General features: G+C 53.1%; 2 protein-coding genes across 2 annotated transcripts in view; both read left to right on the forward strand.

Annotated features, from left to right (window-relative positions):
• Positions 1-2,049, forward strand: part of ldb3b (LIM domain binding 3b) — an 8,802-nt gene extending 6,753 nt beyond the window's left edge. Inside the window, exons 7-9 of the mRNA XM_057046511.1 lie at positions 1,257-1,423; positions 1,502-1,538; positions 1,706-2,049. Of these exons, the coding sequence (XP_056902491.1) occupies positions 1,257-1,423; positions 1,502-1,538; positions 1,706-1,802 (301 nt within the window). The 3' untranslated portion in view covers positions 1,803-2,049. The remainder of the gene's footprint in view (positions 1-1,256; positions 1,424-1,501; positions 1,539-1,705) is intronic.
• Positions 2,050-4,849: 2,800 nt separating this feature from the next.
• Positions 4,850-10,189, forward strand: sncgb (synuclein, gamma b (breast cancer-specific protein 1)). The gene is given in 6 exon segments (XM_057046475.1): positions 4,850-5,087; positions 5,090-5,167; positions 7,541-7,582; positions 8,205-8,332; positions 8,969-9,010; positions 9,148-10,189. Coding segments are annotated over 6 exon segments (339 nt in total). The 5' UTR covers positions 4,850-5,047; the 3' UTR covers positions 9,157-10,189.
• The last annotated feature ends 73 nt before the right edge of the window (positions 10,190-10,262 follow it).

Below are 10,262 nucleotides of genomic sequence, written 5' to 3' on the forward strand. Positions count from 1 at the left end.
TTGGGGTTGGGGTTGGGGTTGGGTTTAGGCTTAGGCTTAGGCTTAGGGTTGGGGTTGGGGTTGGGGTTAGGGTTGGGGTTAGGGTTGGGGTTGGGGTTGGGCTTAGGGTTGGGGTTGGGGTTAGGGTTGGGGTGGGGTTGGGTTTAGGTTTAGGCTTAGGGTGGGGGGTTGGGGTTGGGGTTAGGGTTGGGGTTAGGGTTGGGGTTGGGGTTGGGCTTAGGGTTGGGGTTGGGGTTGGGGTTAGGGTTGGGGTTGGGGTTAGGGTTGGGGTTAGGCTTAGGGTGGGGTTGGGGTGGGGTTAGGGTTAGGGTTAGGCTTGAGGTTGGGGTTGGGGTTAGGGTTAGGGTTAGGGTTAGGGTTAGGCTTAGGCTTAGGGTTGGGGTTAGGGTTGGGGTTAGGGTTGGGGTTGGGGTTAGGTCGCACCCCCTTCACATCAGCCAGGAACTGATTCTCTGGAAGCTCTCTGAGCCTCAGCAGCTTTGGTAATCACATAAGTCTGTTAGCAGTAAAAGCAGAACCATCCCGGTCCGGCTGGGATGTCACCTTTCCGTAGTGGGGGGGTCACAGCCTTCCAGAAGCTGGTTGTTGTCCTTGGGTGCTTGTCCACGTTGTCTGTGTCCGTTCAGTGCAACCCTTCGTACGGTTTACCCACTTTCCCCTCTCATTCCATCAACAACCTCCTCCTACATCCGTGCCGCCCTCCGTCCATCCCTCCCCATCCTTCCACCCTGGTTGGGACCCCAGTGAGGAGGCGGGCTCCCCCTTGTCGTAAGTACAGCACCAGCGGGCCTTTTCCATCCCACGTCTCCTCATCCTTGTGCTTCTTTACCGTCTCCTGATCTGATAACAGCTTGTGCATCGCTCCACCCGCCTCAGAAACTAATATTTCATACAGAAATGGTTCTTTGGTTGTGGAGGTTTTCTAATCAAGAGCCGTCAGAGAACGATGGCGTCCTCTCGGTTTTCCGACTCTTTGAATGCCAGCGAGTCGTGCGCTCGTCTCCTGGAGTCTCCTTTAGTGTTTGTGCACTCATGACCAATTTTGGGGGAAAAGTCAAATGTTCCTTTGCTTGAACAGGTGATTTTTTTGACTGACTGACACAATAACGCACCTGCACGACTGAGAACTTTTACCGTTTAGTTTCACTCAAACGTGGTTTTGGTGTCGTTGGAGTCGTCACGCGTGGGCCCAGGGGAGCTCTGCTCTCCTGTAACGCCGTCCCTCGCCTCCTCTAACGGCCGTCTGCCTCCTGCAGCGGCGCTCTGCCCGTCAAGGACCCCGTGGTGGACTGTGCGTCACCTGTGTACCAGGCTGTGATCAGGCCAGGAGAACCACAGGACATGTCCGAATGGGCCCGCCGTGCAGCCAACCTGCAGTCCAAGAGCTTCAGGATCCTGGCCCACATCACCGGCACTGAATACAGTCAGTACCCAGACCCGTCCTCTTCCTGGGGGGTCGCTTCCCCCACCGATCTTAACCCCCCCCCGGTTCTCTTCACAGTGCAAGACCCAGATGAGGAAGCTTTGCAGAAGTCGAGGTGAGATGTGAAAAAGCCTTTCAAACCTTTATAAGCCGTCGCTGAAGCTGCAGCCAGGGGTCCAGGACCAGCCCCCCCCACCTCCAGCTGATCCACAGCTTCCTATTAATCATTAATATTGATTAATCATTAATAGAGATAAGAGAGCAAATGTCTCCTGCCCACAGGGAGAAGTTTGAGTCCGAGATGAGAGGACCTCGCTTTGCCAAGCTGAAGAACTGGCACCACGGACTGTCTGCACAGATCCTCAACGTCCAGGAGTGAAGAGGAGCGAGGCCGGAACCTGGAGGAGACATGGACAAACAGCAGCGGAGCTGAGCATGAGGAGGGAAAACTTGGGAATTATGAAGGGGCGGGAATGTGAGACAGGGTTTTAGCGTAGATTAGCAGGATGTGAGATATTAGCTGCTATTGTGAGAAGGCTGTCTGTGTGCCTGTCTACCTGTCTGCCTGTCTGTCTGTGTGCCTGTCTGTCTGCCTGTCTGTCTGTGTGCCTGTCTGTCTGCCCGTCTGTCTGCCTGTGTGCCTGTCTACCTGTCTGCCTGTGTGCCTGTCTGTCTGCTGCCTGTCTGTCTGTGTGCCTGTCTGTCTGCCCGTCTGTCTGCCTGTGTGCCTGTCTACCTGTCTGCCTGTCTACCTGTCTGTCTGCCTGCCTGTCTGTCTGTCTGTCTGTCTGCCTGCCTGTGTGTCTGTCTACCTGTCTGTCTGCCTGTCTGTCTGCCTGCCTGTCTGTCTGTCTGTATGTCTGTCTGCCTGTCTGTCTGTCTGTATGTCTGTCTGCCTATCTGTCTGTCTGTCTGTCTGTATGTCTGTCTGCCTGTCTGTCTGCATCTGCCCTTGGGTTGAACATTTTCTCTTCCTTTTTTTGTGTCTCTGAAGACAAACTGTACCAAACTCTTTCTGGTGGGAGGCAGGGCTGACTTTGGTTTATTTAAGCGCTCCGATCACCATGGCAACAGATCATGTTGACACGTGTTCGTGCACATGGAGGGTGGGGATGCCGAGCAGCAAACGTCCTGACATCAATGTGAATAAATGTTTTCTAAAACCACCTGTGTGTTGAGTTCACAACGAGGCCACTAATCTAGATGAATCACACACATCCAGTGTTGCCGTGGCGATGTGTCATTTATAGTTCAATGATATAAAAATACATAAAAAGGAAATGAGGATTCTTGATTCTTTATCCGACCGTAGATCAGAGATACGTTTAATTGTGTTTTTTCTTTAAAACCAAACGTCACTTTATTAACACATACAGGTCACTTCCTCTTCTGTGTCACAGCTAAACTCTTCCCCAGAAACAACAGCTGACCAAAACAATAAGTCCCCGTCTGGGACAACTTCAGCAGAGACATTTATTAAACCCACTTTTGATTCATTCATTTTCATCCCTTTCGTGGTCACGGCGAGGGTCCACAACGAGCGTCGTCCCCTGGAAGAGACACCAGCTCATCCAGGCCCGATGGTGGCCTGTCCAGGGCGGGCCGTCCCCCAGTGTCTCCCCCAGTGTCTCCTCAGTGTCTCCTCAGTGTGTCCCCCAGTGTGTCCCCCAGTGTCTCCCCTAGTGTCTCCCTCAGTGTCTCCCTCAGTGTGTCCCCCAGTGTCTCCCCAGTGTCTCCCCCAGTGTCTCCCTCAGTGTCTCCCCCAGTGTGTCCCCCAGTGTGTCCCCCAGTGTCTCCCCCAGTGTGTCCCCCAGTGTCTCCCCCAGTGTCTCCCTCAGTGTCTCCCCTAGTGTCTCCCTCAGTGTCTCCCCCAGTGTCTCCCTCAGTGTCTCCCCCAGTGTCTCCCCCAGTGTCTCCCTCAGTGTCTCCTCAGTGTCTCCCCCAGTGTCTCCCTCAGTGTCTCCCTCAGTGTCTCCCCTAGTGTCTCCCTCAGTGTCTCCCCAGTGTCTCCTCAGTGTCTCCCTCAGTGTGTCCCCCAGTGTCTCCCCCAGTGTGTCCCCCAGTGTCTCCTCAGTGTCTCCTCAGTGTGTCCCCCAGTGTCTCCTCAGTGTCTCCTCAGTGTCTCCCTCAGTGTGTCCCCCGGTGTGTCCCCCAGTGTCTCCTCAGTGTGTCCCCCGGTGTGTCCCTCAGTGTCTCCCCCAGTGTCTCCCTCAGTGTCTCCCTCAGTGTCTCCCCAGTGTGTCCCCCAGTGTCTCCCCCAGTGTGTCCCCCAGTGTCTCCCTCAGTGTGTCCCCCAGTGTCTCCCCCAGTGTCTCCTCAGTGTGTCCCCCAGTGTCTCCCCCAGTAACAGCTCCTCTCCAGTGCTGCGTCATGTTGCTGTGCGTGTGTTCACCACCAGGGGGCAGCATCCCCTCAGGACGCCTCGCTTTGATATTTCCGACTGTTTCTTTTGTCTTTGCTTCCGGTTCAGGGAGCAAACAGAAATTGTAGCAGCCCCCCCCCCCCCCCCCTTTTATTTTTTACGCAACAATTCTTTTCTTCTCTGTCATTTTAACCACAGAAATGTGATTATTGCTCAGCCCCTGACTGATGATGATGATGATGATGATGATGATGATGATGATGATGATGATGAAGCATCTTCTCTAATTATTATATTTAAATAATTAAATCAAATTAAACCGGATCTCAGGTGACAGGTGAGGAACGCTGAGCAGGAGCAGGAGGAGCTTCGTCTCCATCCGGCTCCTCCTCCTCTTCATGCTCCTCCTCCTCTCCCTCTTCCTCCTCTCCTCCTCCTCTTCATGCTCCTCCTCCTCTCCTCCTCCTCTTCCTGCTACTCCTTTACTTCCTCCTCCCCTCCCCACTCCTCCTCCTCCTCTACCTCCTCCTCTTCCTGCTTCTCCTTTACTTCCTCCTCCCCTCCCCACTCTTCCTCCTCCTCTCCCTCTTCCTCCTCTCCCCACTCCTCCCCACTCTTCCTCCTCCTCCTCTTCATGCTCCTCCTCCTCCTCTACCTCTTCCTCCTCTCCCCACTCCTCCTCCTCTTCATGCTCCTCCTCCTCTCCCTCTTCCTCCTCTCCCCACTCCTCCTCCCCTCCCCACTCTTCCTCCTCCTCCTCTTCATGCTCCTCCTCCTCTACCTCTTCCTCCTCTCCCCACTCCTTCTCTTCTTCATGCTCCTCCTCCTCTACCTCTTCCTCCTCTCCCCACTCCTCCTCCTCTTCATGCTCCTCCTCCTCTCCCTCTTCCTCCTCTCCCCACTCCTCCTCCTCTTCATGCTCCTCCCCCTCTACCTCCTCCTCTTCCTGCTACTCCTTTACTTCCTCCTCCCCTCCCCACTCTTCCTCCTCTCCCTCTTCCTCCTCTCCCCACTCCTCCCCACTCTTCCTCCTCCTCTCCTCCTCCTCTTCCTCTCCATCTCGTGCAGAGCAGCCGTGTCCTCCCCCCACTCCTCCCCCCGCTCTGCTGTAGCTCCTCTCACTCCTCGCACCAAAGGGAGGCGGAGCCAAACACACGTGCCCGTCTCACATCATCTTCCTGCACGCTCACTCCCAGCACCATCCAGCCGTTCCCGACCCGTTTGGAGCAGGAGAACCCGGCCGTCCCTCTGCCAACCAGAACATGGATGTATTCATGAAGGGCTTCTCCATGGCCAAGGAGGGGTGGTGGCCGCCGCCGAGAAGACCAAAGCCGGCATGGAGGAGGCAGCCGCCAAGACCAAGGAGGGGGTCATGTATGTAGGTGTGTAGCCGCTCGTGTGTGTGTGTGTGTGTGCGTGAGTGTGTGTGTGTGGGGGGGGGGGGGGGGGATCCTGCTGCAGGACTGGTGCAGGACAGAATGAGGAGGTCTGGGACAGTGAATGAGGGGGAGAAGGAGCAGAGGAAGCAGGTCAGGATGGAGCTCGATGAATCTTTCATCACCTGTTTCACGTCACCTGACGGCGACGAAGACTCACGCTGGCGACGATGATGAAGAGGCGATGAAGAGGCGATGAAGAGGCGATGAAGAGGCGATGAAGAGGCGATGAAGAGGCTCCTCGTCCACCCTCTCCAGATGTTCCTGCGTCACATCCCAAGGTTACACCAGGCGCCGTCTGTGGGGGGGTGAGGGGAGGTGGATGTCAGCATCTGCAGTCAGGCCTCCATTTTTACTCTCATGCCCTCCCCCCCCCGCCTCCTCCCCCCTCCTCCCCCCTCCTCTGCCTCCTCCCCCCTCCCCCTCCCCCCCCTCACGATCCTCTCAACACACGTGTGCGTGTGGATTTCTGGCATCACAGCAGCAGGATTTGCCTGCCAGCGTGTCCCAGGACGGGGGGAATGGGGGGGGGGGGGGGGAATGGGGGGGGGGGGGGGTGGAATGGGGGGGGGGGTCGATCAAGCCTGAGTCATGTGATTCCCAGAGGAACAGAGGAGAGAGAAGGTGAGGACGAGTGATGAGGGAGGATCATCTCCAGAGGTGTTGTGGGATTAAATATTACAAATGAGGGAAATATTTGCTGGAATGTTTGAGGGGTGATTTTAAAATCAGGGTGTGATTTCCTGATTTCCTGATGAACACAGAAATAATCTCAGAGAAAACGATCGTTAAAGAACTGCAAACGTTGTCGATTCGTGAGGGACGACGTCAGATTAAAGGAGATTATTGTCAGATTAATCTGCAGAAAAGCCTTTTTCAGGCTTAATACATGATTTCAGAAGAGAAATAACACACTAAGAGCTCAGGTGTGTGTGTTGTGTGTGTGTGTGTGTGTGTGTGTGTGTGGTGGGGGGGGGGGGATCCTGCTGCAGGACTGGTGCAGGACAGAATGAGGAGGTCTGGGACAGTGAATGAGGGGGGAGAAGGAGCAGAGGAAGCAGGTCAGGATGGAGCTCGATGAATCTTTCATCACCTGTTTCACGTCACCTGACGGCGACGAAGACTCACGCTGGCGACGATGATGAAGAGGCGATGAAGAGGCGATGAAGAGGCGATGAAGAGGCGATGAAGAGGCGATGAAGAGGCTCCTCGTCCACCCTCTCCAGATGTTCCTGCGTCACATCCCAAGGTTACACCAGGCGCCGTCTGTGGGGGGGTGAGGGGAGGTGGATGTCAGCATCTGCAGTCAGGCCTCCATTTTTACTCTCATGCCCTCCCCCCTCGCCTCCTCCCCCCCCCCCTCGCCTCCTCCCCCCCCCCCTCGCCTCGCCTCCTCCCCCCTCCCCCCCCTCACGATCCTCTCAACACACGTGTGCGTGTGGATTTCTGGCATCACAGCAGCAGGATTTGCCTGCCAGCGTGTCCCAGGACGGGGGGGGATGGGGGGGGGTCCATCAAGCCTGAGTCATGTGATTCCCAGAGGAACAGAGGAGCGAGAAGGTGAGGACGAGCGATGAGGGAGGATCATCTCCAGAGGTGCTGTGGGATTAAATATTACAAATGAGGGAAATATTTGCTGGAATGTTTGAGGGGTGATTTTAAAATCAGGGTGTGATTTCCTGATTTCCTGATTAACACAGAAATAATCTCAGAGAAAATGATCGTTAAAGAACTGCAAACGTCGATTCGTGAGGGACGACGTCAGACTAAAGGAGATTATTGTCAGATTAATCTGCAGAAAAGCCTTTTTCAGGCTTAATACATGATTTCAGAAGAGAAATAACACACTAAGAGCTCAGGTGTGTGTGTGTGTGTGTTGTGTGGTGTGTGTGTGTGTGTGTGTGTTGTGTGTGTGTGTGTGTGTGGGAAGGGGGGGGTCACACTTGCAGAGAAGAAGAAAAGTTTTCACACTCACAGAGCAGATTTGTTATCACAGTGTGCGTGTGTGTGTGTGTGTGCTGTGCGTGCGCGTGCGTGCGTGCGTGTGTGTGTGTGTGTGTCGGGCTGCACTGCAGTGTTCAGGCACGTGGCTTATGTGGCACGGGGAGCGTGCGGAGGGATGGAGGGATGCAGGAGAGCGGAAACATTCCGTGATCACACACTCGGATGCTGCTGCAGATTCTTTAGTTTGTTTATTATTTATTATTTATCTCGTGTTGGGATCCACCAGATCAAACACGAGACCAGATCAGGGATCCACTGTCAGTGTGTTTTAAATCTGTCCTGTGGAGAACAGATCCTCTTCTCTTTGATCCTCAGGCAATAAGACAATGGAAGGAGTCGTGTCATCAGTAAACACAGGTGAGACACACACGCACGCACGCACACGCACACACACACACGTACCATCTACAGTATGTCACACTTTTATTTCCTCATCTGTCAAACGAGTGTTGTCCCACCACGTGTCCGCCAGGGGTCGCGCGACTCAAGTCATTTCTTTTGGAATATTTAGAAATATTAAATCAACAGCATCGACATTCTTTAAAATCGTCATCTTCCAAGATTTAATTGATGAAGCAAATGAAAATAATGTTTGTTCCAGTAAAAGTCATCAAGAAAGTGTCAAAACAGAAAAAATCTGATCAGTTAATCAAATTCTATCAATCAAAGGTGTTTTTTTAAAAATAGAGATGTGTGTGTGTGTGTCTGTGTGTGTTGTGTGTGTGTGTGTGTGTCTGTGTGTGTGTCTGTGTCTGTGTGTGTGTCTGTGTGTGTGTGTCTGTGTCTGTGTGTGTGTCTGTGTGTGTGTGTGTGTCTGTGTCTGTGTGTGTCTGTGTGTGTGTGTGTGTCTGTGTGTGTGGTGTGTCTGTGTGTGTGTGTGTCTGTGTGTGTGTCTGTGTGTCTGTGTCTGTGTGTGGTGTGTGTCTGTGTGTGTGTGTGTCTGTGTGTGTGTGTGTCTGTGTGTCTGTGTGTGTGTCAGTGACCAACAAGACTGTGGATCAAACCAACATCGTGGGAGACGCTGTGGTGGGCGGAGCCAACGAGGTGTCTCAGGCCACCGTGGAGGGCGTGGAGAACATGGCGGCATCGAGCGGCGTCCTCGGCCAGGTGAGTCTGCGCGCCTCCTCCAGGTGTTACACCTGTACACAGCTTTAAGATACAGGCGATACACAAAAAGAAAACATCAGTCTGGAATAAAAATGGAACAATAAGAGCAGTTAAAACCACTCAGCCCATTCTGTCATAAATGGTTATAACATAGTAATAATCAGAATTAGCTCTACTCTACTGGTTTCTGACTGACTGTGTGAGAGTGTGAGAGAGTGTGTGTGAGTGTGTGTGTGTGTGTGTGTGGTGTGTGTGTGTGTGTGTGTGTGTGAGAGAGAGTGAGTGTGAGAGTGTGTGAGAGTGAGTGTGTGTGTGTGAGAGTGTGTGTGTGAGAGAGTGAGTGTGAGAGAGTGAGAGAGTGTGTGTGAGTGTGTGTGTGTGAGTGTGTGTGGTGTGTGTGTGTGACTGTGAGAGTGTGTGTGAGAGTGTGTGAGAGAGTGTGTGTGTGAGTGTGAGAGTGTGTGTGAGTGTGTGAGAGTGTGTGTGTGAGTGTGTGAGTGTGTGTGGTGTGTGTGTGTGTGTTGTGTGTGTGAGTGTGTGTGAGTGAGTGTGAGAGTGTGAGAGACTGAGCATGTGTGTGTGGGGGGGTCACAGGTCATGCAGGTCTTGATCATTCCTTCTCTCCTCCTTCTGCAGGGGGAGTATGGAGGAACGGAGCAGGGGGGGGAGGGGGGAGAGGTAAGGACAGGCCACTCCCACACCTCCGGGGGGGTCTGATCAATGTGTCATTTACACAATGGCCCCCCTATTAAAAGTGATGAATGATCTATTCTTGTGGGGACTTTACCCTGACTGTCATTTTCCTGCCCCCCCAGGGTTATTAGCCCCCTCCAGGACGCCGCCTCCTCGCTGCACCCCCCCCCCCCCCAGATGTTCAACACATTTTTCTTTTCTTGTGACTTTTATGAAAAATAATTTAACTCAGACAGACTCTCCAGGATGCCTCGACCCCCCAGTCATCATCAAAGAAACACGGACACACACCTGCATGAAGAAAGTGTCAGTGCCCCCCCCCCCACACACACACACTCACACACAGAAACTCATTAACGTTAATTCACTTCAGAGTAACTGAGGCGGTTTTGGAGGGTGAATGGATGAGAGTGTGTGTGTGTGTGTGTGTGTGTGTGTGTGTTGTGTGTGTGTGTGTGTGAGTCAGACAGGAACAGATGTGCAGCTCCTGGTTCCCACAGCAACAGCAGAACCAGTGAGGAGCTGGGCCTCACAAGCATGGCTAAACAGATAACTGAAGGCTGATTTCCTCAGTCCCACCGAGTCGCTGAGAGATCTGAAGCATGAAAACGAGGGACTCCAAGGAATTCGTGTTCGTCGGCACCTTCTGGTAGTTTGCTTTGTCGTCGTCATGGCAACCGTCTGCATGTTTACAGAAAATTGATCCAATTTATGTGAGAAAAACTAGTGTGGATCAGCTTCAGTGTCCAGCTTTAATTCATGTGTGTAGCAGTGTGTAGCAGTGTGTGTTGTGTGTGTAGCAGTGTGTGTAGTGTGTGTAGCAGTGTGTGTAGCAGTGTGTGTAGTGTGTGTAGCAGTGTGTGTAGTAGTGTGTGAGCATTGATGCGACGGCACATCTGGAGCCAAGTTTCACCTAAAGGACAAACTAACTGCATGTTGCCTTATCAAAGCAGCCAGGAGGTCACACTGACACACCACCAACACTTGGATCACACACACACACGCGCACACACACACACACACCCACGTACACACACACACACACCGTGCTCTATGCGTGTTCACACACTGTCAAGAACACACGAACCACCATTTTATTTGGCATCAAAGTTGATTTTATAAACCCGATCAGTGGAATTAAAAAGGTTTTTCTTTACCTCCAAATGTGTGAAGGCTTCATGTCTCAGCACCAAACCAGCAGGGGGCGCTGCGCGAGTCATTATCGGGCCAGAACCCA

This window comes from Takifugu flavidus, chromosome 1 (genome assembly GCF_003711565.1).
Source record: "Takifugu flavidus isolate HTHZ2018 chromosome 1, ASM371156v2, whole genome shotgun sequence".
NCBI lineage: Eukaryota > Metazoa > Chordata > Actinopteri > Tetraodontiformes > Tetraodontidae > Takifugu > Takifugu flavidus.